Below are 27,407 nucleotides of genomic sequence, written 5' to 3' on the forward strand. Positions count from 1 at the left end.
CTCAGTCAGCACCATGCAACCCTGGGTGCGATTCCTGCAGGGATGGGGTGAGGCAGCTGCACGATGAGGCTGTTACTCAAACTGTCTGTTTTTAATTGCACCAGGATGCAAATAAGGCAGGTCTTTATGAACCTGGGGTCATGTGCCTGTCTCAGGCTGTGCCAGCCTGACTTTCTGACCATCATCCAACCAGAAATGCCTCTTGGAGCACCTCTTTTACCCACAGTCTACCTGGAGGCAACTGTGGGAAAAGGTTCAATATAATGTGGAGAAGTGGAGTAATTCCTCTCTGCAGGAAGAGCTTCCTCCCTCATGGCCTTCCTCCGTGGAGCCCTGGCTCTCTGCCTTCCCACGGTCCTGGCAGCCCCATGTTTCACCCTGCCACCCCTCACAGTGCTGCCTACAATTCCCGAATCTGTTGCCCCACAAGCTCAGCACTCTTCTGCCCACAGACCCCTGCCCCAAACTGCTCTCCAAGCCCCCACAGCCCCAAAAGGGGGACAGGCCCTCTCCTGCCCCAGGCTGCTGTGGCCTTTTCTGCAAAAAAGAGAGCTCAATCTCTGTGTAAGATGTTTTTCTCTCTCCTTAGGCGCTGAAAAGGTTTGGGCTGAGGCTGCAGAGGACTCTCCCGGCAGGTGACACCAGGGTGTGGCCGCCAACCCAGATGTGCCATCTGGGGGTGGCCACACCCTGGAGCCCATGCCGACCTCCTGGAGGCCCCGGCCATGGCAATGCTGAAGAAGAGACTTCGCTATCGGATGGACCAAACCGGGGGAGTAAAAGGGTCCTGCAGGGGCGAGGCCAGCACGGACCCCATGGAGATCAGCAACGGAGCCCACCGGGGTCCGAGCAGCACGCCACGGGCGCGGGACGGTGACATCCTCCAGCCCCCCCCCGCGGTCACCACGCAGGATCGCGGGCCGCGGTCACCGCAGCACCGCCCCGTTCCGAGCCCACCCCGCAGTCCTGCGGGGCCCGGCCCCGGGGAGCCCCCGGCCCCTGCCCGCCCCCGGGGCCGCTCCACGCCGGAGCGCGGTGCCGCCGCACAGGGACGGGGGACGCCGTGGCGGCACCGCGCCCCCCGCCCCGGGACCAGCCGGTCCTGCCCGTCCCCGTGCAGCCCCCGCGCCGCGGGCCGGGGGGGGGCGGGTCCCGCCCTCCCCTCCGGGTCGTGCAGGAGCAGGGACCCCCGCGGCCCCCCCCGGCTGCCGGTACGCGGGGGCCGGGCGGAGGGGGGCGGCGGGGCCAGGGCGAGGGGCCGCGGGAGAGGAGCGGGCACGGGGCGGTGCTGCGCGGGGCCCGGCACAGCCCGGGGCGGCGTGGCCGGGCAGGGCCGGGCCGGGCCGGGCAGCCGGTGCCCGCACGGCGGGGCCGCGCCAGGGCGCTGCGAGGCCGCCGGTCTCCGAGGCCCGTGCGGGTGCCGGGGGCGGCGCGGCCCCGGGCCGGGCGAGGCTGTCAGCGCCGGGGCGGTGCGGGACGGTGCGGAGAGGGCCTGGCCGGGCACCACGGGGGGTGCGGCGGCCTCCGGGCCTGCGGGCCCCAGTGCCGCGGGCGGGGACCGGTGACAAACTTGCGGCCGCCGCACCGTGCCGTGCCGCTCGATGTCCCGCATGGCGCGGGGGAGGCGCCTCGACCCCCGCCCCGCAGCGCTGCGCGCCCCGCGGGGCATCGAGCCGGAGGGGGGGGCGGGCCCGGGGGATCACCCAGCGGCAGCGTCGCCGGGGTGGGGGCCACACGCCCACTTGGGCTGGGCAGGCGGGTCCGCGTTCTCTCAACCGGCCGGCCCCGCTGCGTACGGGGACACCCACCCTCCCGCGGCCGCGCCCGGCGGTGGGCACCGGGCGGGGGGTACCGGGCGGAGGGCAACGAGGCGAAGGGCAGCGGGGCGTCGGGGACCGGGGCTGAGGACTCTACGGCTGGGGACATCGGGACTGCGGGCAACGGGGCTGCGTGCGCCGCGCTCGCCGTGCGCTGCCCGTCCGGCTCTGCCCGCTGTCGGGCGCCCGGCGCTGCCCGGGCGTGGAGCGAGCGCCCGCCCCCGCTGCCGCCTCCTCCTCCATCCTTCTCCTCCCCCCGGTGCGGAGCGAGCGGCGCTCCCCGGTGCGGGAGCCGGTGCCCCGGCGCGGGGTCGGGCGGGTGTGTGTGTGTGTGCGGGGCGTGTGCGCGTTGGGCTCCCCCCGTGCCGAGCCACTCCGCCCCGTGCGGTGCCGAACCCCGGGCGCGGCGGCCTCCCGACCCCCGCCCCTCCCGGGGCTGCGCCGGGCGCGGAGCCCCCTCCTTCCCTCCCCGCGCTCCCTCCCTCGTTCCCTCCCCGCGCCCGCCCGTTCCCTCTCCGGACCGGCCCCCCCGCGCGGGCCGGGGCGCGCGGCACGCCGGGACCCGCAGTCCGCGGGGCGGCTCGGCGGCTCCCGGCCCCGGCGGACGGACTACGGCTCCCGGCAGCCCGCGCGGCCGCGGCTCGCTCTCGCCCTCACACTCCGGCTGCCGCTGCCAGTGTCTCCTCCGCCGCCGCCGCTGCCGCCGAACCGCCGCTCGCAGCGCCCGGGGTCCGACCCGCCGCCTGGGGCAGGGGCCCGCCCCGGCCCGCCGGCCCCCGCCGCCCGCCCGCCTCGGGAAGCAGGTGCGTACCCACCGCCCCGCGCCGCCCCGCGCTGGACCCCGGCCCCCGCTGCCCGGGCACCCCGGGCCCGCGCCGCCCCGCACCCACGGCACACGGGGGCAGGCGGGGGGGAGCGGGTGGCCCGACCCCCGCTCCCGGCCGTCCGGACGGGATCTCCATGGAAACGGTCCCGGGACACCCCCGGGGGCGGCGGTGGGGCGGCGCGGGGGGGGGGGTGTGCGGGCTGGGGGGACCGGCGACGTCCTGCGGCGGGACAGCGGCGGGGGCGCGGCGGGCACTGACAGCGCCGGGCGGGGGGCAGCGGGCGGCGGCGGCGGCGGCGGCGGCTCCGCTCCCCGCCCCGCGACGGCGCGGCGGAGCCGCTGCCCTGCCCGGCACGGCTGCTCCGGCTCCGGCACCGGCGGCACCTGCCGCTGCCGGGGCGGTGCGGGGGGTCCCGCGGCGGGGCGGGGCGGCCGCGCAGCGCGGCGCTCCCGGGGCGGCGGTGGGACGGCGGCGCCGGGCGCTCGTGGAGTTTGGCGGCGTGGCCCGAGCCCGCCCCGGCCGCCGCTGTGCCCGGGGCCGGTTCGGCTGCGGGTGCTGGCCGGCCGGGTGCCGGGCGGTGGCGGAAGAGCCCTCCCCGGGGGCAGCGCGGCCGCCGCCACCTCCATGTCCGGGGCTGCCCCGGTGCGGCAGCGCGGGGGCCCGGCCGCAGCTGCCGGGGCTGCGGGACGCTCCGCCGGGGAGCGGCCCCGGGGGCAACTGTTGAGCCGGGGGCTGCGGGAGCGGGCGCGGGGCAGCACGGCGGGGCCTAGCCCTCGGCAAGGCTGCGGGGTGCGGGGCGAAGCCCCCGGAGCGGCCGCGAGGCCGCCGTGTCCCGGGCGGGGGGGGCTGCCCGCCCCGCGGGGCCCCGGCGGCGGCGCGGGGCCGTGGGCCGTGCCGTGGCCTCGCGGGGCTCGGGAGCGGGACGTGCCGCGCCTCGGGCGGGGGGCTCGCCGGGGAACCCCCGCGGTCCCGGACCCGGGGCGGGCTGCGGCCGGGGCCGGGGCGGTGCCGCTCCGTGCCGACGCCCCCCGACGCCCGGGGCGGGGCGGCGGGGGCGGCCGGTCCCCCGCCCGTGCCCACGGTGATGGCCGGGCAGCGGCAGGACCGGGCGAGGGAGGCGGCGCTTCCTGCCGCCCTCACCGGGGAGGAAACCAGCCCTCCCGCGGTAGCGTGTCGGTACCGGGAGGGGTCCTGGTTCCTCGGCGAGCGACATCGGTCCCCTCATCCCAGCCTGGGTGAGGCCGGTTCAGAGCAGCTCCGGGAGAAGGTCTATCAGGCTAAAATAGAGACGAAGTGAGTTTCTCCTGTCACAGAGCATCCGCTCTCTGGCACCCTCATCCCCTGGAGTCTGGGGATGAGTGCTAGGGCAGGGCCGGTGCATCCCATGCCCTTCGCAGCTCCTCTGCATCTTTTTGGCCCTGTCTGTAGCAGCCTTCCCTTCCCTGTCTTCTCTTGCCTTCCTTCCCTCCCCTTTCCGCTGTGATGCTTCCACTGCCCTGGCCACCCTTTGGGTTTAGGTGGTCCCAGTGCTAGCGCTGGCTGGAGGCTCCGTGGCGCCAGTCGAGGGCACTGGCTGCATTGCTGTCACCTGGGTCTGGAGGCACGTTCCAGGTGTCAGAGCCCAGGCTCCAGCAGCGTTTGGCCTTCAGAGCTGCCCTTGGGACCTCTGGGCTCTGGAGCACCAGTCTGGCTCCCAGGCATGGGAGGCTGCATTCTGCTTTTGGCGTTTTGGATGATGTGCACCTTGTCAGAGGCATTTTTGAATATTATCATCCCTTAATGGCTCTTTTTCAGTCCTTAAAAATTTGTGGGCTTTGGTGGGGGCAGCCTGGTTGTTGCAGACAAGCCAGGGTTTAGTGACACCAGTTGTCCAGCAGCTGGGACCAATTATCACAGCACTGCCCAGTGTGCAGCAAACTTTTATTTTTTTTCTGAAATAGGGAGGGATTTTTTCTTTTTTATTTCCAATTCATCGTGCCGAGGATCTATAATTACGTGCGGTGTTACTGTGTCTTTAAATCAGCTTAAGCAAATGCGTGTAGGCAAAGCCTGGCTCAGCTCTGCAGCGGCCGGGGCGGCTGTGCAGGCAGCGGGGACCAAACCCGGCTCGGGGCTGCCCTCGCTGGGCACTGCTCTGCCCAGACAGCCCCAGAGGTGGCCTGGCCCATCCTTGCTGGATTTTGTGCCACTTAAGTCATTCCTGGTCCATTCTCCTACAGTTTCTGACCTCTGCATGAGTGGTAACATAACATAAGATAGTCTGTTCTCTTTTTTTTAGTTTTCTTGTTTAAATTTTTCCCTCACTGCATATCGTGCCCACTGTGAGTGCTGTGATAGGGCCGTCATAGGTTTTTTGATTTGATTTTTGATTTAATTTTAAATTTTTTTGCCATCAGTTTACTCCACTGGGTTTTCCAAAGTGGTGCTTGGAGCTGAGGTGCTGGGGGCATCAGTGCTCACTCTGGCCCTCTGCAACTCCAATGGACACCAGACCATCCCATATCAGAACACACAGAATTCCTTGCCTGCGTTACTAATGGCAGTGAAGAATTGCCAAAGTGAACAAACTCTGACAAGGGAAGGAGACCTGCCTGTCGCTGCAGACCGTTCCCTTCTGGCCCACCTGACCCCCCGAAGAGCTGCAGGGCACATTGCACTGCATTCTGCTGCTCCCGCTCCTGTCAAAGTGGCCAGCTGTGCTCTGAGCGCTGAATCCCACCCGAATTTCCTGCAGCTGACCTTGTTTTATATTTTGTAGCCATCCAGGGGATAAAACCCCCTTCCTTACAGGTTTTGCTGCTCTGGGAATGAATGTTTCAAAGGTGTCTCCCGCGGGTGTGTTTCCAGGGTCAAAGTGCATTGCTCCCGGCCTTCCGCAGTGTCCCCTGGCCACAGGAGCCACATGGTGCTGTGGGAGGGCACCCAGAGCATCTTTCCCATCTCCTGCTGCTGAGAGATGTGGTAGTCTTTCTCCGTTCCACACCCTAGGGCTGGGAAGTCCTTTTCCTTCCTCTGTGCTGCTGGCCCACTCAATGCTAGCATGGATAGAGGCACCACCGACTGGGCAGCATTTACTGTGTCCATAAAGGCTCTGGAGCAGCTGAGCTGCACCAAATGACCCACACTGGGATTCCTGGAATCAGCTCATGCTGCCACTCATGCAGGGGGAAAGGCAAAGCTGATGTGCTCCCTGGGTGAACTCGTGCCATTGTCTGAGCTCTCGTTGCCAGCAGCAGAGCAGGTTGCTGCCTCTTGGGTCTTTGCTTGGTGCTCTCCCACCTATGTTGGGAATGATGTGCCTGCCAGAGCAGGCAGAGGGGAATCCTTGTGCTGGGGGGGCTGCTGGTGTTTCAGTACCTGTCAGCTCCCACCTGCCTAGGCAGGGTGCAGTGGGACACTGTCCATCTCTTGGTGCGTAGCTCATGTGCTGAGGCTGGCACAGAGGAGAGGAAGAGTAAGTGCCTTGAAATCCAAGTGATTTCAGTACTTGGAAATGCACAGAGCAGGAAAACAGAGCGGAGAGCCTTTTGTGGGGGATCAAGGCAGCATGGTCTCACAGAGGAATGTGTTTGCTCCATGGAGAAGTGATTGGCACAGGCTTTCTCTGGGAGGAGCAGGGAAAAGCCCCTTCCTGCACTGCTAGGCCTGGCTCCACCACAGGTGCCATAAGGTGGATGCTGTAGGAGGTCATGGCTCTGGGTAATCTGATCAAAGTGAGTTAGACCAGGTGGCAATGTAGTTGGAACATCTGTGAGGGCAAACACCAACAGCACCAAACTCCCCAGTGAGAAGCAAACCCTTGGCTATCCATGACTGGCAGGTCGGTGCCAGCCCGAGAAGTTGCTTTATGTGTTTGCCAATGCAAGTACTTGAGGAGCTGAGAGTTGTCAGGTCGGGGACCCGATCGAGCCAAGGGATTGCTGTCACCGGGAGAAGAGGATGGCTTGCAGTGGGATGGCTTCAGAATCTACTTTGGAAGTCCTTAGCTGCATTAACGCTGGGGTGGGAGATGTGACTGTGAGCGGCTGTGGGAAACAGTTAGGCAGCCTCACTTCAGGCAACTCAAGCTGGGATCCCCAGGAGCCAGGGAACAGACAGGGTTTAACAGGGCTCAGCGTGGAGATGGCATGGGCTTAATTCTTGTCAGCAGTGGGAGCTGGTAGGTGAATGCTGGGGGAGCCTGTCCTGGAACCTTTGCTCAGCCTGCCCTGAAATGATGGTTGTCTTGGTGCTGTTGGGGTTTCATTGCAAGGAGGACTTGTCAATAGATAATGGTTAAAAATGTCCATTCCTGAAGAACTTCATCTCTGGACACTTGTTTTATTATTTAGCAATATTTCAGAAGAGTAATTTCTTAATCCAAGGGAGCTTCCACGGGTAGCCAAGTCATCACTAACCTGAGTAAAAGCACACTTTCACTGCAAGGAAAACATCTGCTTTGCTTTTCCTAGAGCCTGGAAGAGGCGGGTTTGCAGAGCAGCATCGTTTCCTTTTGCGAAACGATGAGATGTATTGCCTTAATGAACAAAATCCCCTTTTAATTCGCCATAGTGGTTTCACGGCAACCCTCTCAGAGGGTTTGTCATTGGAGGCGAGCGTGTTCAGCACCTTCCTTGCTCACAGTTCTTGGGACACGCTTTGTTTCGGGAGGTGAAGGAGCTTTAATACCGTATGAGCTTCCCCACGCAGAATGCCTCAGTGTTCTTACTTCATTCTACACTCGTTTTCTTTGGCGTTAATTAGAATTGGCTGAGCACCTATTTAGCTAAATCAAAATAAGACTGTGGTTTCGTATACACTTCCTTTGGCAGACATTGTGGATTAAGTAGAGTCTGTGCCAGGCTCTGCCCTCTCTCCCTCTTGGTGAAGCTGATCTTAGAGCTGGTATGGGTTAAAACCAGTCCAGCCAGGGAAAAAAAAAAAAAAAAAAGAAAAAAAGTGTTTTAAACAGAGATCAACTCCCTGGTCAGGTTTACTGGGATACTGCAGGGCTTCAGTGACATGACTGAAGGGGTGAGGGGAGTGAAGGGCTTCAGCAGTTTCTCAACAGCTTCTTCTGCTTGAAGACAGGCATGTGAAGCCATGCCCTAGTTGTGTTCTCCAAGGGTTTCCTATGAGTTTAATTACATCCCTTTAATGTTGCTTCCAACTGCACCAGTGTAGATGGGAGATCTGCTCGTTTTCCTTGTGCCGACTCGGCTAAGAGTGTTCTGACCCAGGGAGGCTGCAGTTGCTCTCTGTGGTTCAGTGTTGCATCGGGAGGCTGCTCATCCCTGCATTTCCCAATAAACTTCCTGGTCTGCCTTTTTAAGAATGCTGTTGCTCCACTGGTTTGTGCTTGAACCCATGTCTGGTGCTTGGCCCCTGTTTTATTCCTTCTCTGAGTTCATATCTGGATTATTTTTCTTTTCTGTTCTTCGTTCCCTGTGAAATGCCTGTCTTTGGCATGTGTCCCACTTCGTCTGTAGAGGATAGAGGCCAAGAATCCATGAAACAGTGTTGATCTCTGTCGCTGTGTCCTCCCAGCTCTCCTCCTGTGGCCGTCGTTCTGGCCCTTTTGACCAGCTCTTACTTGAGCACTCCAAATGTGCTGTTTCTTCCAGCTCCCCATAGCACCCTATTATCACTCCTCCCTTGCCAGACCTATTCCGGGGTCACGCCTGATCTCTGCTTGTCCCCAGCTCCACATCGTGCAGCCGCATGCATCACCTTCCCCTGTTGCACAGAAGGTCCCTTTTGATTCCTCCTGGAACATCTGTCCTGCTGCTGTGCTTGGGGGCAGAACGTTCCTCCTCCCCTTCTTTCAGTTTAGCCTAAGATGGTGAAATCCCCGCAGATTGTTTGTTCCCCTATTTCCTTTATGTTGCATTTCTCTCCAAGCATCGAAAGACTCCTCCCCTTCCTGCTCCAAGCCACCTCGGTCTCTTTGGGTATGACCTGCTCTCTGCCTTGGCGTCTGCCCGTCTCCCCCATCGCTACTGAGGATTTCTCCTGTCTCACAGTGTGTGTTTTTAGCAGGTTTCCCTCTTCCCCTGACCTCTGATTTCCGTGCACTGTTTGCGCACTTGTGCCCTCACACGTGCAGATGGGTCCGTCGGTTTCTCTTTGGCACACCAGCTGCCTTGCCCCCGTTTCTACCGTGCGCCTGGCCCCTTTTTCCTCCTCCTCCTCGGATCCCCATCGGCACGTTCAGGCTGCAGCGAGGACACCCGGCAGCAGCTGCGCTTGGAGGAGCCGCTCAGCCCCGTGGCTCGTCCCTTGAGCTGTGGCTGGCAGGTCCCTGTGTGGCTCCTTTCATGGCACAAGATGCTGCTTGTCCCGGGCAGAGCTGGTGTCGCCAGGAGTTTGTCAGGCAAAAGACAGCCGACAGAGATTGTGGATCACGTGCTGCTTCCAGCTAATTCCCACTCCCACCGCTGCACCGAGAGCGTTGCCGTGGCTCTGTGCCTGCTTTACCTTCAGGGTTTAGTATTTCCCTGAACCTCCTTGACAGTATCTCTCTCCCTTTTGCAGTCAGTCCTGCTTGGTTTGGCTGAGTCCACTTGTTAGCACAGGAGATCCTCTCTTCCTCCTCTGCCTTTTCCCTGGAGCAGCAGAGCTTCTCAATGCTCCAACACCCAGCACTGCACGATTGGCTGCAACGCTCTCCCCTGAATGCTCCACCCAGCCGACAGTGCCTCATGGATGCTCCTGAATCTCTGGATTCCCTCATGTTTTCCACCCATTACTCCAAAGAAAACCAGCACCTTCCTCATAGAAGGAGGGGATAAACCCTTGGCAGCACCACTGGCAAGCCTCTGCTCCCTCCAGGAGCCCTCAGTTGTGGAGAGACCCTCCTTGTTTGAGCCTTTGCCCCTAGGACCTGCCATGGGCTGCTTTAGGAGAGTCCTGTGCAGCCTTGAGGTTTCAGTGCTGTAAATGACCATCACCTTGTACAGCTCTGCTTGCCGTCTTCTAGTGCTGGAGGTTCCTCTAGAGGGAGAAGAAAAGTGGGGGGATTGTTTCAAAGGATATGTGAGTGTGTGAAAACACTTGTCTGAAACTCTCATGGTAGCCAGTGGCAGTAACACTGTTTAATGAGAGGATGCGTGGATGGTGGATTCTGTCCAAAGGCACTGCTAATTCATCCTAGCCCTCTTCCAGACCTGTGGCATCCCAGGGCGTTGTTCCCCATCTGCCTGGCAGCAAAGCTGGGGATGAGTTTTCTCAAAGGGCAGTTGAATCGATTATCCTGAGGAGAGTTCCCAACCTTCTGTTTCCCTTTTGCAGGCAGAGTGGTCCCTGGAGCCCCAGCAGATCCTGGAGGGTGAGGAGTAGCTGTCATGATCTCTACAGCACCTCTCTACAGCGGGGTGCACAACTGGACCAGCACAGAGCGGATTCGCATGTGTGGCCTCAACGAGGAGAGGTGAGGTGCGTGGGTGGCAGGCAGGGGAAAGGAGGCACAAGAAAGCCACTTAGGGATCTAGAGAGGCTGTAGGAAGGGAGCTGGTGCTGACTCAACCCCGTTTTCACTGGGGTCTAAAATGGCCTGAAGTGCAAACGAGCCACATTTGGATGTACTGGATATGTTGGCATTCCAGGAGGGTCGCCACATCCCCTGCTCCAGTGAGGAGTGTGCTGGAGGTCTCAGCAGAGGATCTGTTGCCCATGTGTGGTTATGTTACCTCCACAGCTTTGATGCTGACAAGGCCAACTTGTCTGCATGTGCTATTGGCTTCAACAGACCTGTGCTCTCAAGGGAAAGAGCTTGAACTAAAAGCTTTTGGTGACCCAGGAGGGTTTGTGCCAACCAGATGATCAGATGGGAGGGTTGTGACTTGCCACCAAACAGGAGATTAGGGAGGATTAGGGGCTGGGAGGTAGGATCGATCAAACCAAGCTCTGTCGCTTTGCATCGCCTGTTCATTCCCATGGCTCGGGGTCTTATTCTCAGAACGGACTAGTCTGTGGCTTCCTCAAGACCACCGCGTCTGTTCCATGCTTTTGCCAAAGCCAGGGAAGTTTAATGTGCACAGAGGCAGCGTGTGGCTGTCATCGCTGGACGCGGATGCCGAGGGTTTTGGCGGGCGTCCCTCGAGGCCGGTGCAGCAGCGGTGGGCAGGGTCGAGCCCCAGGTCTGGCTCGGGCAGAGCCGATCTGCCGCCCGCAGCACCGCCGGGCGCTCTGTGTCCCGCAGATAAGGGCTGCGATGGCGACACCCGCCGAGCGTCTCGGCGCTGCTCCGAGCTTACAATAGGCGTCAAATTTTGAGATGTTTGGGCAGGCCGGGGGGGCCTGCGCCCGGGCGCTCTCTCGTCCCCGATCCTCATCTCATTCCTTGGGCCCCGTCTGTGCGGGGGCATCGCGCACTGCCCCGGGAGGAGCCCCGGCAGGGAGACCACGCACCGCCCTCAGGGCTGCTCCGGGACAGCCGAGAGGAACTGGGCAGGGGGGTCCCGCCGGCTCTGCCGGTAGCGGCGGGCGAGCTTCGGACCGGGAAGCGCCGCGAACCTCCGGGAAGCGCCGGGAGCGCCGTGCCCGGGCGGGCCCCGCGGGGCCGGGCGGCTGCGCTCGGGCTCCCCCTTGCGCTCGGCCCCGGCCCCGCTCCGCGCCGGCCCCGCGACCCCGGCATCCCCGCCCGCTCCGGCCTCTCGGCCCGCTCGCCGCCGCCCGCTCCGGCCTCTCGGCCCGCTCGCCGCCGCCGCCGGCTGAGGCGGCTTGGCCCCGGCCGCCGTCCCCGCCCCGCGATCTGTGACGCCGGGCCGGGGAGCCCCGAGAACGCGGGAGCCCCTGGAGGGACCGACCGGGCTGTCACTGACCCGAAGGTCGGTGGGGATGGCACGGAAACAGCCCCAAGCAGGGTCCCAGCAGCAGGGGTGCAGAGCAGCGTCCTGGGGCTGAGCATGCGGAGCCGGTTCCTGGCGCTGGGGGTACGGAGCGGAGTCCTAGGGCTGAGGCAGCCCAGAATGAGGTCCTGGTGCTAGGCGTATGTAACAGGGCCCCAGCACTGCGGGTACTGAGTCCAAAGGCAAATCGTGTGCCCACAGCTCTGTGTCTGTGACTGCTGTGAAAGCCCAGGACATAGGAAGCAAATCCGTCTGAAATTATGTCATCAACAAAATCCAAACTTGATCTGTTTTGTGCTGGCACTAGCAGCTTGTCCCAAGCAAAACACGGGAGAAATGCTGTCTGGTGAATACCACCGGGGAAGGAGTGTCCCAAAGAGGTCACAGTCCTTGTCCTTGTCCTGTCCAGGCTTTCCACTGAGGAATCACATTCCAGAGATGAAGGGTCCAGACACTGGCCAGCAAGACATGGCACATTGGGGTGGCCCACTGCTCCTATCCAGGCTTCCTGGGCCCAGAGAGCTTTGGCACCAGAGGGAGGTCCCCACTGGCAGCTAGGCTGGGCTGGGGGTCTCAGGACAGGGAGGAAACAGAAGGAATGGGAATGAGGAGGTGCCTGTTGGGGAAAAGACAAGCAGGATGAGACTCAGGGGAGGATGGAAAGGTGTGGTGGGTCAGAATGAGAAATGGAGGGGACAGGAATAGGTGTGTGGCACCAGGCTGTGACACTGGGGAAGGCTAGGCTGGCCCATGATGAGGCTGGGTGGCCATCGGTAAGGAAGGTGTACAGCTGCTCCACTGTCCCACACGGGGACAGGGAGGGGTGGGATTCTGGGAGGGTATTTTGGGGTTTCGTAATGCTGTGTCTTCTTCTTCACCTAGGAGAGCCCCCATTTCTGATGAGGAGTCAAAAACGAGCAGCTCCCAGCATTTGGGGTCTCAAGAGTTTTGTGTCAGCAGCAGCCTTTCCGAGGTGAGTTCTTTGCCTGCTTAGCTGAGTCCAAGAAGGCCATTCCCTGGTGGAATAGGCCAAGCAGAAGCATTTTCCCTAGTGGATTAATCGACTCCTTTTTGAGAGACATGCAGTGAAGCAAAGCCATGCTCTCCTTTGGGCAGAGCTGTTTGCTGCTTTTCCCTCTGTGTCCGGGGTGGGCAGATCCTTCCTGCTTCCCTGGGTGCCCCTTGCAAAGCTCCCAGGAGCACCTTTTCCCTTCTTGCTGCAGGTGGAGCTCACAGCAGTCAGCGGTGGTGGCAGCAGTGCCCAGGGGCTGGATACTGATGGCAAGGTGGAGGAAAAGCTTGGACCCAAACTGGAGGAGCAGCCACCCGATCACAACCCAAACCTGGAGTGTGTGGGAAAGACTGTGACAGATGATGCCCTGGGCCCTCTGGCAGGTCAGGGGGATGGCAGAGGGCAGGAGCCGGCGACCCCCAGAGCTGTGGAGCAGGAGAGCAGTGGTGCTGATGCTGCCTGGACACCAGCAGATCCTCCCAGCGACAAGCAGGCTGATGCTGCCCCCGCCTGCTCCGTGGCTCCAGAGAGTGAGCCTGCTGGGAATGAGAAAACCCCCCAAAGCACTGCAGCACAAGGGCCAGGCGTGCTGGCAGAAGGGACGTTGTCTGTGGTTGTCTCCAGCTGCAACACCTCTGCCTCCAGTCCCGCCACCTTCACATTGAACAGGGTTTGCTTTCCCCCCTCTCAGGCCCCTGCTATGCAAAAGCTGCCCCTGTCCTTCCAGGCTGGGGCTGTGCTGAGCCCGAGCCAGTCGCTGGTGTACATCCCCCCTCCCAGCTGCGGGCAGCCGCTCAGCGTGGCCACACTCCCAGCCACTCTGGGGGTCTCCTCCACACTCACCTTCCCCGTCCTGCCTTCCTACCTGCACGAGCGTTGCCTACCGGGCATTATCGCTTCCCCAGAGCTGCGTTCCTACCCCTACACCTTCTCTGTCACCAGGCCCTTGGCTTCGGATGCCAAAGTGGTGTCTGTGGAGGTGAATCAGCTCAGCTGCCCCCCACCCTCAGGTGGAGGTAGTGCCCAGGCTGCTGCTGAGAGCGCTCCCCTGTCCAGCACCGGCCTGGCCCTGCCCTCCAGCCAGGCTCTGCCGGCAGCACCAGCACCAGGTGGGAGCGCTGCTCCCTCCTCTGGCACGGCTGTGCAGGCCAGAGCCCCGGCAGCTCCCGAGCCACATGCACCGGGGGCTGCCACTTCCCTGTCTCCTCTGAAGTCCCCTCCCCAGCTAGAGCGTGAGATGGTCTCATCCCCGGAGTGCAGTGAGATGCCTCTTGATCTCTCCTCCAAGTCCAACCGCCAGAAACTGCCTCCACCCAGCCAGCGCAAGACCCCTCCCATGCCCATCCTCACCCCCGTGCACACCAGCGGCAAAGCGCTGCTCACCACCGTCCTCTCCAAGTCCCAGCGCGCGGCACAGGCCACGGGCAGCAGCGTCACCTCGTGCCTTGGCACCACCCCACCCTTGGTCATCTTTCCTGAGTTCCTGCGCAACGGCGAGCAGGGCTCCTGGGTGAAGAACACCACGCTCATCAGCACCATTCCCGGCACTTACGTTGGTGTCGCCAACCCGGTGCCGGCCTCGCTGCTGCTCAGCAAGGATGTCGGCGTGAGCCTCAGCAGGGACCCACGCCACCTACCCAAGCAGGAGCCCATCTCCATCATTGACCAGGGCGAGCCCCGCAGTGCCGGTGTTCCCTGTGGGAAGAAAGCCAACCAGGTTGGCACGGAAGGACAGCAGGATCCTGCTAGGAGACTTCTTCATGGTAGAGTTGCTCCAGGAGCTCCTTTGTGTCAGTCCAAGGACATCGCCACCTGGAATCCTGTCCAGGGAAGTGTGTACCCGCGATGCCCCGTCAATGGAAAACCTTCCAATCCTCAACTTCTGCCTCTGGGCTGGTCTCCGTACCATCAAACCCCGCTGCTTTCCATCGGCATCTCCACGGCAGGACAGCTGCCCCTGAACCAGAGCAGCCCCTGCAAGACGGCCGGGGCAGGCAAGCTGCCGGCATTCCCGAGCCTGCAGCCCGCCGAGCCCAGCGCGGCCGCCCAGAGCCTGCCGGAGGGCGAACAAGATGCTGTGGCCAAGAGCAAGAGCTGCCAGGCCTTGCCCAAGCCCTGTGAGGAGCCAGCCAACCCAGCACCACCGGAGGCAGGTCCAGCTTTCCATGCCAGCGCTCTGGATGGGAAAGGGGGAAAGGGAAAGCTGGACAACGCTCCGAAGAGTCAGGAGTGCACTCAGCCAGAGGCTGACTCCGGTCAGGAGAGCAATGCACAGACTGAGGCTCCCCAGGGGAGTTGTAGCCTCAAACAGCCAGATGCAAAACCCAAAAACCAAGTGTTAGCGGCGTATTTGTCACATGACCTGCCAACCGCTGGGCAGCAGGGCCTGCGGATGGTGCCAGAGGTGCCCACAGATGGCCAGCGCAAGGAGCTGGCCTGCAAGGGCTCCCAGGAGCCACCGGCCACGGAGCCTCTCCCGTGCACGCAGCAGGTGGATCTGTGCAGGGTCAAGAAGGAACGAGTGGAGTGTGATGTGTCCTTTCCCTCGGTGACCTGCCTGCGGGCCGGGGCGGCTCCCCAGGCCTTTGCTGAGGCCAAGCTCAAAGGAACGGGGCAAATCAAGCAGGAGGGTGGCACACGCTGCAAGGCCAAGCGGCAGCATAATGGGGACACCAGGCAGAGCCACAAGAGACTGAAGTGCCAAGGCCTGGACAGCGAGGAGTCCCCAAGCAAGTCAGGAAGCCGGAGCGTGCATGGCCGGAAGGTGCATGGGATGGGCTGGGACTGCTGGGTCAGGGGAGAGGAGGGAGCTCTCATGGGGGGACAGCTGAAGGCACGGGGCTTTCTACCTGTGCTCCTGGGCATTGCCTAGCTGTGGGGGAATGTACCTGTGCTGCAGGTTGTCCAGGGCAAAAATGTATCTGGATTGTCAAAAAACCTGTAGGGGACCAGCGTAATCAGTGGAGATGGAGTTTTGTCCTTTTTGTGCTGCTCCAGCTCAGTCAGTGGGAAGCTCCAGCTTCAGCTCTTGTTCTCCTTTCACAGTGGCAAAAACACCACGACAATCCACATGAGCATGGCAAGCAGGAAGGCCGGGAAGGCCGAGGCGGCCCGGGTGCCATCACAGATCACAACAGCCTCGGGGTAAAGCGCAAGCGTAGGAGGCCAGCGAAGACGGAGTGCCTATCTCCGGCTCACCACGGAGACAGCCATGAGGAAGGTACTCTTGGGAATGGCAGTGGGTTCCTGCAGGATCAGGCTGCCCTAGGGGCCAAACTACTGTTCTCCTGAAGCCAAATGGCCTCTGGAGCTGGGTTGGGATCCAAAATAGAGCTCTGCAGCATGATCAGACTTCCAGAATGGAGAAGGTTGGGAGGAACCTTAAAGCTCATCTTGTTCCACCCTGCTGCCATGGGCAGGGGCACCTTCCACTAGACCTGGCTGCTCCTGGTCGAGCCTGCCCTTGGATGTTTCCAGGGATAGTGCATCCCCTACCTCTCTGGAGATCCTGTGCCAGTGTTTTAGCACCCTCATTTTCAAAAACTTCTTCCCTATGTCCAATCTAAACCAACCTCCGTTCATTTAAAGCCTGGGGCCATCACAGCAGCCTCTGCTATGGTGACACTGCACTGCCCTTCCCACATCAGCTCTGTGATCGGCTCACAGTTTCATTTTCCTCACAGGTTACTTGGAGAAGAAGCCCAAGAACAACTTCCGGGATTTCATTCCGGTGGTGCTGAGCAGCCGGACGCGCAGTCAGTCGGGTGAGCTGGTGCCCAGGCTCCCGGTGACAGTCCTGGTTGGACTGGGAGCATTCCCTTTTCACGTCACCTTGTCCCTGCATTTTGTCCTGCTTTGAGGCTTTGCCTTGTGGATCCTCTTGGCTTTTTTGTCAGCTAGAAATCTCACTTTTTTGCAGGAAGCATTGCTGGCTCTTCTGCTGGTGTGACAGGAGAGTGTGATGTGAGTGGTCAGGAGATGTTACCATTGCTGGAGGAGGATCAGGAAGAAGAAGAGGAGGAGGAGGAGGAGGAAGAGGAGGAGGAGGAGGAGGAGACATCCTTGAAACATCGCAAGCTGCGCAAATCCCACAGGACGTCCCGCTGCCACAGCCGCAGGGACAGGGACAGGTCTGTGTCTGAGAGGAGCAGCTGTCACACGAGGAGGACCCGGGAGCTGCCCTGGAGAGCAGAATCACCCAGGCAGGTGTGGGAGCCCAACGAGGAGGAGGAGGAGGAGGAGGATGGCCACATCAAAAGGAAGAAAAGGAGACGGCAGAAAAGTCGGAAATACCAGACAGGGGAATACCTGACTGAGCGGGAGGAGGAGCAAGTGGGATATCCCCACCGGAGGCGGAAATCCAAAGCAGGTACAACCTGGGAAGGGGGTTTGGGTACTAAACTGGGGACCAGCATGAGAATTTTTTGTTTTGTTATGTCTGGAATTTTTGGGGGGAATTGGTTTTTATTATTTTTTTTGTAATGATGAAACTCCCTCACTTTTAATGACTTGGTGGCTGTAGCATGGGCTGCTTCAATTGATCAGCTCTTCTTTCAAAAACATTTACAGTAAATTCCAGAGCAGTAAACAGCAATTTATGTGGCTAATTAGACACTGATCTTACCCTTGGATTAAGACAGAGGGCGTGGGAAAACGAGAACAGGATGAGGTAGCACAGTGGAATATTTCTGGACAAGCAGGGTCCCTGGGAGCCATGCTCGGCAATCTGTGCTAATGCAGGAGGATGTGGAGCCATCCCAATCCAACTAGGCTGCTCTTGGTTTTGTCTTGCTCTGTGAGGGCCACTTGCAGACTTGCACCAGGGAGCACAAGGGCAAGAGGATTAGCAGGGGTGCAGTGTTGGGGGATCCCCCTCTGTGGTTTGTAGGCATGAGGAGGAACACGCTGTGCCTGCCTGTGCCCACCTCTGCTCTGCCACTGCTCCTGCACCTTCCCCTGCCACTGCCAGACCCTCCGTGAAACCTAAATCCATGATGAGCACATCCCTGAGGACAGCAGTCTCTGCGGTCCCCTCTCCCTGTGCAGGGGCAGTCGAGGCTGTGGGACCTGTCCAGCCGTGCACGGTGGCTTGGTGTGTGCTGGAGCTGGGCTGTGGCTCGTAGTCCAGAGTCACACAGGTGACTTCAGGGGGAAAGCTGTCATGAGCAGCACTTGTGCCAGCCTTCTGCATGCTTGGGCTGTGCTCTTGGAGGGCATGAAGTGGCCACAGCCCTGTTGCCTTCTGCCACATTGGAGCTCAGATTGGCACTCCTCAGGTGCTGCTGGGATGCTGTGGGGAGCAGAGGTGGCTGCTGTCCTCCCAGAAGCTGGTATCTGCTCCAGCATGGCATTACACTATCCTGTAGTGTCTGGGAGACTCTGTCAGACCAGGAACAAAGTTTCGAGTCAGCTTCCCGGTCTTGGCAACTCAGGCACTCTCAGGATGCCTCCTGTTCAGGACAGGAGCCTGGAAGGAGCTTTGCAGTGGCATTCAGGAGGGTTTGCCAGCAGCTTTACTACATATGTTAAGCGTGTCTGTCTGTCTGTCCAGCTTCCCTCAGAGGCTGCTCATTCAGCCCTCAGGTAGGGGACCTGCTGTAGTTTGGATTCAGAAGTTGTGGCCTGGAGCCACCTGCAGTGGCAGTAGAGTCTTGAAGTTCTCTCCCTGCTGTGCAAAGTCCTTTCCTCTGTCTCTTTTAAACTGATCTCTTTCTCATTTCATGGAGTGCCTGTAAGTCTCGTGCTGCAGGATTAGGTGAGCAGGATTCCTCCATTCAGGGAAGACAAGGTTGGATTTCCCTTGAGGAATCCTGGTGCTTCCTAACTGGATGCGTGTTAATGAAAACTTAAATATGCTCCTTAAATTCAGGGGAAGAGGGCAAGGCAGGCCTGTTATGTTTAGGCAGCAAGCTCTGAATGTTCACAGACAGCTCCTGCTTGTCCTGCCACTTTAAGACATATCCCAATGAATCCTGCTCCCATCTTTCCTTGTGTGTCCCATGAACATGCTGAGTCCATCCCAGATGGGAGAATCTGTGTGTTCTCTCTGCTTCTCCTTCCTGCAGGGCCCCTGCCCTGGGGCTGGATTTAGACTCATGGAACCCCAGAAAGGTTTGGGTTGGAAGAGACCTTAAAGCTCATCCAGTGAGCTGGCTGTCATGGGCAGGGACACCTTCCAATATCCCAGGGTGCTCCAAGCCCTGTCCAACCTGGCCCTGAACACTTCCAGGGATGGTGCAGCCACAACTTCTCTGATTTCAGTGCAACTCTCAGAGATGGGCAGATTGTCTTGCCTGGTGGCAGAGGTCTGGGTGACCTTCAGTGTGGTACCTACAGAAGCTCCACACTCGTTCACATTTCTCCTTTAGATTGCAGGCACCGGAAGCAGAAGGAGTCTGGGAAGGGCAAAGGCACAGAGCTGCAGCTGAGGAGCAGGCTATCCCCATCCCCCCGGAAATCTCAAGGACGCACGGACTTTCGGAATGGCTTCTTCCTGGAGCACTCTGACAGCTCTCCTGTCCAAGAAGAGCTAGAGAAACCATCAGGAAAACGCAAATGTAAAACCAAACACCTGGCAGGGATCTGTGACGAGGGGAAGGTATGGCTTGAACAGATGAGGGGAGAAGGAGGCTCCCATAAGTCATGACCACATGTGCCAAGGAGTTGTATTCCTTTCTTTCACAGGGGAAAGGCTGCTGCAACCAGCCCAAAATGTGCTCTCCGAAGAAGCCCCAGGACTTGTGGACACTTTGTAAGTCCCATCGGGCCAGCCCGGGGAGCTCCCCTGAGCTGCCCGCAGCCCAGAATGTTCCCCCTGGAGCTCGGCGGCTGATTGTGAACAAGAACGCAGGGGAGACGCTCCTGCAGCGAGCAGCTCGCCTGGGCTACAAGGTGAGTCCTGTGCCCTCCTGCGTGTGCCTCTTCTGCCCCACCCAGGCTGGTTGTCACAGCCGTGCTCTTGCCATGCAGGACGTGGTGCTGTACTGCCTGCAGAAGAAGAGCAGTGACGTGAACCACCATGACAACGCGGGGTACACGGCCCTGCATGAGGCCTGTGCACGCGGCTGGATCGACATCCTGCACATCCTGCTCCAGCACGGCGCCAACGTCAACTGCAGCGCCCAGGATGGCACCAGGTGAGTCAGCACAGCGTGGGGCAGGGAGCAGGGTGGGTTCTTCAGATTGGTCATCCCTAAATTGATCTTAACCCAAACCAGAGCATTTCCTTAGCGAACTCCTGGTCCCTTTCTGCCCTTGCAGGCCTATCCATGACGCAGTAGCGAATGACAACCTGGAAACCATGTGGCTTCTCCTTTCCTATGGTGCTGATCCCACTCTGGCCACATACTCTGGGCAAACAGCAGTGAAGCTGGCCACCAGCGATGTGATGAAGCGCTTCCTCTGTGGTAAGTGGCAGGCCTGGGGTCACAGTGCTCCTGACCTTCCCCTCTGGCAGCATACAGGGCCAAATCTGGGTGTGAAAGGGCCTGAGCAGAAAATTACTCAGTCTTCAGCTCTGTCCTGTCACACAAGCATGTTTTTACCACCCAAACTTTAGTTATAGAATTGTATGTGTTTCCTGTATAAGATAAAAGTCAGTTTTCAGTTTCAGTGTGCAAGGGGATGGTTGCACTGTGGTTACACAACTAAAGACAGTGCTCTGCTTGGAGATGCTGTTCCACAGTCCTTGGTTCTACTTAACCTAAGGGAACAGATTTTTGTGGCCAAATAATGCTGCCTTCTATGGCAAAAGAGCCCTGCCCTAATACTGCTGCTGGCAGAAGGGGCCGTTTTGGATCCCTATGGCCGTGCACGGTGCCATTTGTGTACACGCAAGAGGAGTGTTGTGGCTTCTCCTCAAAAGCAAGGAAGGGACAGCCAGAGGTGGCTCCCAGACAGAGACAAGACAGAAAATCTCCAGTGTTGAAAAAACTCTCTTTGCCCACTGCTGTGTGAGCTCCTCCAGGGTCAACTACTCACACAGGTTTTGGGGATGGTGATTTGGAACTCAGGACTGTTCTACAAATCTTTCTTCCTAAGTCACTTCACACTATCTGTTGTTTTCCCTTTTTGGCTCCCATTTCCTGGTTGGGGGCCTGGGGTGATGCCCACTCCTGAGTGGTGACACCCTTCCTGCAGCTGTGGTTCAGCTTTTGCCATAATGCCCAAGTGGGAAAAGCAGCAGGGGTGAAGCAGCTCCCGCTGGATCTGTGGGTGTGCACATTGGGAAGATGCTTTGAGCCATTAACCCTCTTGATTTTCTCTCTCTAGATTACCTGTCAGATCTGCAGGGCCGCAGTGATGGAGACCCTCAGACAGCCTGGGATTTCTACAGCAGCTCCGTGCTCGGTGAGTGCAGCGCAGGCCGGGTTGGTGGCAGCAGAGCAGGAGGTGGTGCTGTGGAAAACATGTCATTCCCTCGGGTTTGGCCACATCCCTCTCTACTCACGCTTTGGGTAGAGACCTTGCCGTGGTGATACATGCTGGGAGTTGCTCCTGGGAGGGACTTCTTTGGGAAGCTGAATATATGCATCCCTTCGAGTGCTGATTCCTGAGGGTCTTTGGTTGTTGATTCCAAGCGTGTCATTCTTGCAGAAGTTCTTGTTGCTCCCCTGCTAACTGGTCACCAAGCAAGGTGAAGGACACACTCATTCCTTCAAGGTGTAAAAGTCTTCAACTTCCAGGTTCCCAGAGCTGCCCATCCCTCGCCCCTGCTTTGGAGGGGAGATGTTGATCCAGGGGAGGTCCTGTCCTTACAACACCAGGCATTTTTCACGGTGAAGGGCTGACTGCTGCCTTTACTGTCACTTCTTCAAAACTGTGGTTACAATGGAAGATGTTCTGTATCTTGCATGGGTACACTGGAGTCCCTCCAGCCTCTTCCAAGTTCAGTGCTCCCGAGCCCTCCGTAAGGACTTGGAGCATTTACGCTGGCTGAGAGGCTGCTTGTTCATTGTAGTTGTTCAACTCCATAACTTCCAACATCCTTCTAGAAACAAAAAAAAATCTGATACATTCAGGAGGGTGCTCTTGGAAGAGGACTTGTCCTTGGAGGACCCTGATGTCTTTCCATTCCAGAACAGGAAAAATTCTGCACTCCTGAGAGCACTGTTTGTAGGCTGCTGCACCTCAGCCCTGCCAAGGGAACAGTTCAAATCTCAGCCTCCTTCCTCAGAATTTCTCACTCTCAAAGCTGTCACAAGCCTTTACAAAGAAAAATAGCTGTTCTTTGCGATATTTTTAAAGATACTACCCCTTTAGATTTATCACTGATTTCCTGCTGCCCCATCCACGGGGCATTCCCAGTGTTGCCTTTGGGAGGCTGCCTGGCAAGGCAGGAGCTAACCCAGCTGGGAAGTGATCCCTTACCCTGCCAGGTGTGTTTCCAGCAGGCACAGGAAGGGACCCTCCTCCCCATCCTCCTGGGATCAGTTTACAGCAGCAGCAGCTGCGGTGCCAGCCCCGTGTCACCTGTGCTGTGCCTGGCACTGCTGCTGGACACTGCCAGAGCCACAGGAAAAACCAGGGAGCCCAAGCCTGAGGCATGGGCTGGCTTCTTTACAGCCTGTTTACTGTGTGTCCTGCAATGTCCCTTTCTGGCACAGGTACCTCAGCAGTCACCTCGGGTCACCTGAACAGGTACAGCCCAGGGCAGGGAAGTACCTGGTTCTGCTCTGGAATAACGGAGATGCTCTCAATCATCACAGGCAGCAAACAACTCTCCTCCTCCTGTGGATCAGTCCTTTAAAATCTCCCTTTCCATCAGCTCCAGCAGCTGAAGCACTGTATGTCCCTCAGGATACAGGAGAAATCCCAAGCTCTGCTTGAGCTGTTCCTATTCTTTGAGGAAGGAATGCTGTCCACATTTTCCTTGAGGTCTGCAACTCTCTGGGGGCAGAAGGATAATGAAGGAAGCCAGGGTGTGGGATATCTGAGGTGTGGAAAAGTCATCAGTGTCCTGCACTCGGTGCTGCTGGAGCTCCAGACACAAAGTCCCAGTCCGGGGTTTGTCTCCACCTGGGACAGGCATTGTTGTGCCTGATTGTCTCCCTCAGTGGTACAGAATGTTCCTGTCCTTGTCCCAGCCTTTGCACAGGCAGATGGACAGGACTGAGCTTTCAGGACAGACAGTGAGCCCTATTTTTGCCACATTAAATGCATTTAATTTTTTTTTTCCGAGTTGCTCAGGATATCTGAGGTTTTTCAGTGATGGCATCTGAGCTTTGCTAGCAGCAGCGTTGGATCAATACTCACATCACTTATTTTTGTCCTATTCTACAGCAAGTTTGGATGATTTCAACACCCTGTTTCTTAGGGAATTTTTTTCCCTTGGCAGCACTAGGAAATAACTGGTTTTCCCCAAGACCCTTCCTGAGCCAGTGTCCCCTGTCATCTGCTGTTTTCCTCAGTTGGAATCCCACTCGTGTTGGGTGAGCAGCTGGGTGTGTGAAGCTTCCTCGTGCAGTACACCAGAAGATTTGCTTTTTTTCAGCCTTTTCTCTTGTTCATGGGATGAAACTTTTGCATGATTTTGGAGTTCTCCTCACTGAGTATTATCTCAGTGGGACAACACCACTCTGCAAACTTAAGACTATTCACACCTCTTCGTAATAAAATCTAGGCAGCAAGCTTCTCTTCAACTGGAGCTTTTCAGATTGGTAAATAGAAAAATTACCTGGTTTTAAATGGTTTTGGATCCAGCCTGCTGTTCTCCATCCCCTCTGGACACAGAGCCTGCTGGAGCTCAGATGCCTCCTGGAATACCCAGGCAAATTCTCTAAGTCATGGAATCATGCACTGGTTTGAGTGAAAGGACCTTAAAGACCATCTTATTCCACTCTTCTACCATGAACAGGGACACCTTCCACTATCCCACGTTGCTCCGAGCCCCATCCAAACTGGCCTTGGACACTTCCAGGGATGGGGCAGCCACAGCTGCTCTGAGCCCTGTGCCAGGGCCTCACCACCCTCACGGGGAAGAACTTCTGTATATCCGCCTTAAATTCCCCTCATGCTTGTTGCTTGGTTGGATTAGTCTCTGGTGGCACAGCCTTGCTGTCCTCACTGAGATGGGTGCTGGCTCCCCTGGATCACCTGCCAGAGGTTCTGAGGGTGGGATCTGGGTGGAGAAGCTCTTGAGGAGCAGAGTGCTCGCTGTGTCTTCCTTGGTAGGGCCTGTGCAGGCAAAGCCTCTCTACATCCACCTCCCTCCTCACTGTTCCAGGCTCTTCCATGCTGAGGATATCTCTGCTGGCATGGGAGAGGGGCCAAGGTCATTTGGAGAGAGTCTGGGGTCTACCAGTGGGGTGGCTGATGGTGCAGGCTGTGTCCTGTCCCACCTGTGGGACCAGAGCACACCTGAGCTTCCTGCCATGACCCGGGATGTTCTCCTCACCTCACCTGGCCAATGAGCAATCTCTCTATGCAGAGCAGCCAGCACTTGCTCCATGTTCCTCTGGGATGAGGGGCTGGAGGGGAGCAGGAGGGGCGCAGTTCTCACGTGGCTGTGGGAATGTTGTGGGAAGGTGCCCGTGGGGTTGTGGCAGTGGCCAGGGAGTACCAGCACGGGCTGGTGTGTGTCTGAGCTGTGCCAACCTCTGTCCTGTTGCAGAGGGGAAGGACAGCATCGGCTGCGACCTGCTGCTCAACCCTCCAGGGAGCTCAGACCAGGAGGAAGAGGAGCAAGAAGCAGATAACTTCATGTTTGAGTTCTCAGACAAGCCGCTGCTTCCCAGCTACAACCTCCAAGTGTCCGTCTCCCGGGGGTGAGTGCCTTTCCCTGGAGCACCAAGCGGGACCACGGGTGGCTGCAGCCCCGGCAATTGGTTGTTCCAGTGGGGTTAATATCTGCTCGTGTATCTCAGGTGTTGTTTTTTTTTTTTCATAGAATCATCACCATTCCTTGCGAATGGTTTGGGTTGGGAAGGGCCTTACAGCTCATCCCATTCCACCCCCCCTGCTATGGGCAGGGACACCTTCCATTAGACCAGGGTGCTCCAAGCCTCATCCAAGCTGGCCTTGGACACTTCCAGAGATGGGGCAGGCACAGCTGCTCTGGACAGCAGAGGGAAGTTGTGGCTGTGGCACTGGGGAAGTTGGGGAAGCAGTGCCTGGCTTGGCACAGCCTGGAATGTTCTCAGGGAGTAAGGAAGGCTCATCAGGGCTCCTCCCACCCTCTATGGCCAGGCACATCCTGCTGCCCTGAGTGTCCCTGTGCTGTGCCTGTCAGGAAGCTCCCCTCTCTCATCCCTGTGATCCCGCTAGTTCTACCCATGTTTCTTCAGCAACAGCTCACATTTATGGCTCTGAGATAGTTTCCTTTCCATCATGGCTAAATCAGTCCCAGCACTGGAACAACACTCCCACCTGCACCCCCTGTGAAACAGTGGTTGTTGCTGGAGCAGAAGGGTGACTTGGAAGAGGCAGCAACCAAAGCACCACTCTTCTCTGCAGCAAGTTTCTGTGCCTGCCAGTGTTTGCCCATGCAGAGGGACACATGCAGCATGCCCTCCAGCAATAAACCACACAAGAAGCTCCATTTCCTGACCATGTGGCTTATTCCTGGCAGGGAAGCTGCCAGGACCTTGTTGAAGGCAGCACTTTCACGTCGGTGTCCCTGCCTGGCTGTGAGTGTTTTAAAAAGCTGTGACCTGTGAGGCTGTGATCAAACTGCAGTCCGTGGGCTCCTGAGGGGAAGCAGCGCGTGGACAACAGGGCCAGGGCCAGAGGGGAGAGCCAGCATGCCAGGAGGCAGGGGGGAGGGCAGCATGCCTGCAGCCCCCTCCACCCCTATAACCCACCGTGCTCTTGCCATCTTTGCAGGCCCTGCAACTGGTTCCTGTTCTCTGATGTGCTCAAGCGGCTGAAGCTGTCCTCCCGCATATTCCAGGCCCGCTTCCCGCACTTCGAGGTGGCCACGCTGCCCCGGGCAGAGTTCCAGCGCCAGGTGTCTCTCAGCCAGGTGCTGGCACAGGAGGAGGTGCCAGCAAGCCCCGAGCTGGCGCCGGGCACGGCAGAGACTGTGGAGCTGGTGCACTACGAGCCCGAGCTGCTGCAGCTGCTGGGCTCGGTGGTGGAGTACCAGGCTTGGAGCAGCTGACGGGGACAGGCCACTCCCGGCATCACGAGGCAATAATAAGGACCAAGGGGAAGCAGCTCTCTCAGCGCCAGCAGCAGGGACCCGAGTCTTTGAGCAGCCGCTCCTCCTCTCCTCAGGGTCTCCGCCAGCTGGGGAGGGAGGACCCTCGCCTCCAAGGCATTCCCGAGGTCCCCCGCCCACGAGCAGCGGCGGTCGCTGCCGCCGCCGCCTCGTCCAGCTCCGGTGGGAGATGGAAGCCCCTGCACGGGGCTCAGCGAGGGGTGGGAGCCGCCGCCCCTCCCCACCGGACCTTACGGAACTGCGCCTCTCCGTTTGCCCTCCCCGCCCCAATGTCTTCCATAGTATTTATTTAATTAGTATTTAATTTGTAATGTTTTCTTTGTTTTTGCTGAGTCTGTATCACTGTGATGGTGAGCTCCGGGCTGTGGGATGAGGCCGTCCCCCCGCCCCTCTCCAGCGTGCCCCGAGGCCAGCCAGGCCCAGGGATTCCCGTCCCTCCCTTGCCTTTGGAGCTGGCTCCTGCTGCCAGCGCTCAGCCCCAGCCGGGAGCCAGCCCCACTGCTCCATCCCCTGCCGTGCTCCTCCTCCATCTCATTCGTGCTGCTGCTCCCTGTCCCCGGCGGCGCCGCCCGGGCAGGCGCAGCCCGCGGCCCCCAGCGCGTCCCCCGCTTCGGCAGCTTGTGCCCCGCCCCAGGCTGTGTCCCCTGGCAGGAGCCGCCCCCGCGGGGTCCCGGGAGCGGCCTGCTGTGCGGCAGCGGGTGCGGGCGGGCTGCTCTGCCTCGGGGCCGGTACAGTTTTATTGTACAGGTGCTAACAGGACTGAGGTCGGGACAGTCGGGGGATTTCTGGCTCTCCCCGCTCCGCAGCGGGAGCCTTGGGTGAGGTTTTTTTGTTGGTTCGTTTTTTCTTTGTGTTGTGTTTCTCCCCAGCCAGGGCAGGCGTTTCCCCCCTTGGAGCCCCGCTGCCAGCCTTCCCCCGAGGGCCCGGCAGCACCTTCTTTAGGCCAAGGGTTTTTTGCCTTTGGGTGTGTATTCTGGTTGCTCTTTCTGATTTCTGTTTTATTATATGCAGCAACAGGCTGTGGTGTCAAAAACACTGATGTACAGAAAAAACCTGCATCAGGCTCCCTGGCTCCTGCCTTTTTTTTTTTTCGTGTCCAGGCAGATTTCTGTGCATGTCAGCCTGAGTGTATGGCTCAGGGAAGGGAGAGGGGAAGTGGCCTGTGGGACCTGCAGGGCCCATGTGTCTGCACAGCTGGAAAAACAGGGAGACTCCACTGCTCCTCCCAGCTTCCTGCCTGACCCTGGTGCTGGGAGCACTGCAGCCGAGCCCAGCGATCCCCAAACACACATGTCGGGGGAGCCCTGTCTGATCCCTGCACCCCACAGCCTGTCCGTGGGGCAGCCGATCCCTGGCTGGCTTTACTCACCCCTGTGGGAGCAGAGGGAGCTCAGGGCAGTGCTGTAAGCTTGTTATTTGTTTCCATCGGAAGGGCAGCAGGAATGCCATGATGGCAGGACTAAGAGGAAAGCTTTTCCCACACACCACCAAGAGGAACTCCCCAAAGTGGTACAGGAGCAGTCAAGGCAGGTCTTAAAAAGAGAGAGGAGAGGTGCTCCCACACTGGGGGAGGTTCCTCGTGAACCTAAGGAGGTGCAGCCATAGGGAAAACTCACCAAATGAATGATCTGAAATGTTCACTTGGAGGCAGGTGGGTGGGAGGGAGCTGACAGGGTTCAGCTGGGGCACCAGCCCAGGGCTCTCAACCAGAGGAGCTGGAGCACCTGAAGCCTGGCTGTGCTTGGCTGGAGGAGCTCAGGGGCT

The 27,407-nt window shown here is 59.2% G+C and overlaps 1 protein-coding gene and 1 long non-coding RNA gene across 5 annotated transcripts; one reads left to right on the plus strand and one right to left on the minus strand.

The window, feature by feature from the left end:
* The first annotated feature begins 1,546 nt into the window (after positions 1-1,546).
* BCORL1 (BCL6 corepressor like 1) lies at positions 1,547-26,707 on the plus strand. 4 transcript variants are annotated; one of them, XM_068205079.1, is made up of 14 exons: positions 1,547-2,620; positions 9,914-10,057; positions 12,355-12,445; positions 12,696-15,248; positions 15,530-15,704; positions 16,168-16,248; positions 16,404-16,853; positions 18,853-19,082; positions 19,145-19,375; positions 19,454-19,620; positions 19,745-19,890; positions 20,756-20,833; positions 24,096-24,249; positions 25,307-26,707. In XM_068205079.1, the coding sequence occupies exons 1-14, from the start codon at positions 1,602-1,604 to the stop codon at positions 25,581-25,583; spliced, it is 5,796 nt and encodes a 1,931-aa protein (XP_068061180.1). In that variant the 5' UTR covers positions 1,547-1,601; the 3' UTR covers positions 25,584-26,707. The 4 variants fall into 4 exon arrangements, with proteins under 4 accessions (XP_068061180.1, XP_068061181.1, XP_068061182.1 ...); XM_068205080.1 differs by having other exon boundaries at positions 1,588-2,620; positions 19,169-19,375; XM_068205081.1 differs by having other exon boundaries at positions 2,483-2,620; positions 9,914-10,052.
* Positions 20,324-24,101, minus strand: LOC137482612 (uncharacterized). The gene is made up of 3 exons (XR_011004165.1): positions 23,885-24,101; positions 23,160-23,734; positions 20,324-21,619 (listed from the first exon to the last, which is right to left on the minus strand). It is a non-coding gene; the product is annotated as an uncharacterized lncRNA (long non-coding RNA).
* Positions 26,708-27,407: the final 700 nt, after the last annotated feature.

Source organism: Anomalospiza imberbis, chromosome 14 (assembly GCF_031753505.1).
Source record: "Anomalospiza imberbis isolate Cuckoo-Finch-1a 21T00152 chromosome 14, ASM3175350v1, whole genome shotgun sequence".
NCBI classification, from domain to species: Eukaryota; Metazoa; Chordata; class Aves; order Passeriformes; family Viduidae; genus Anomalospiza; species Anomalospiza imberbis.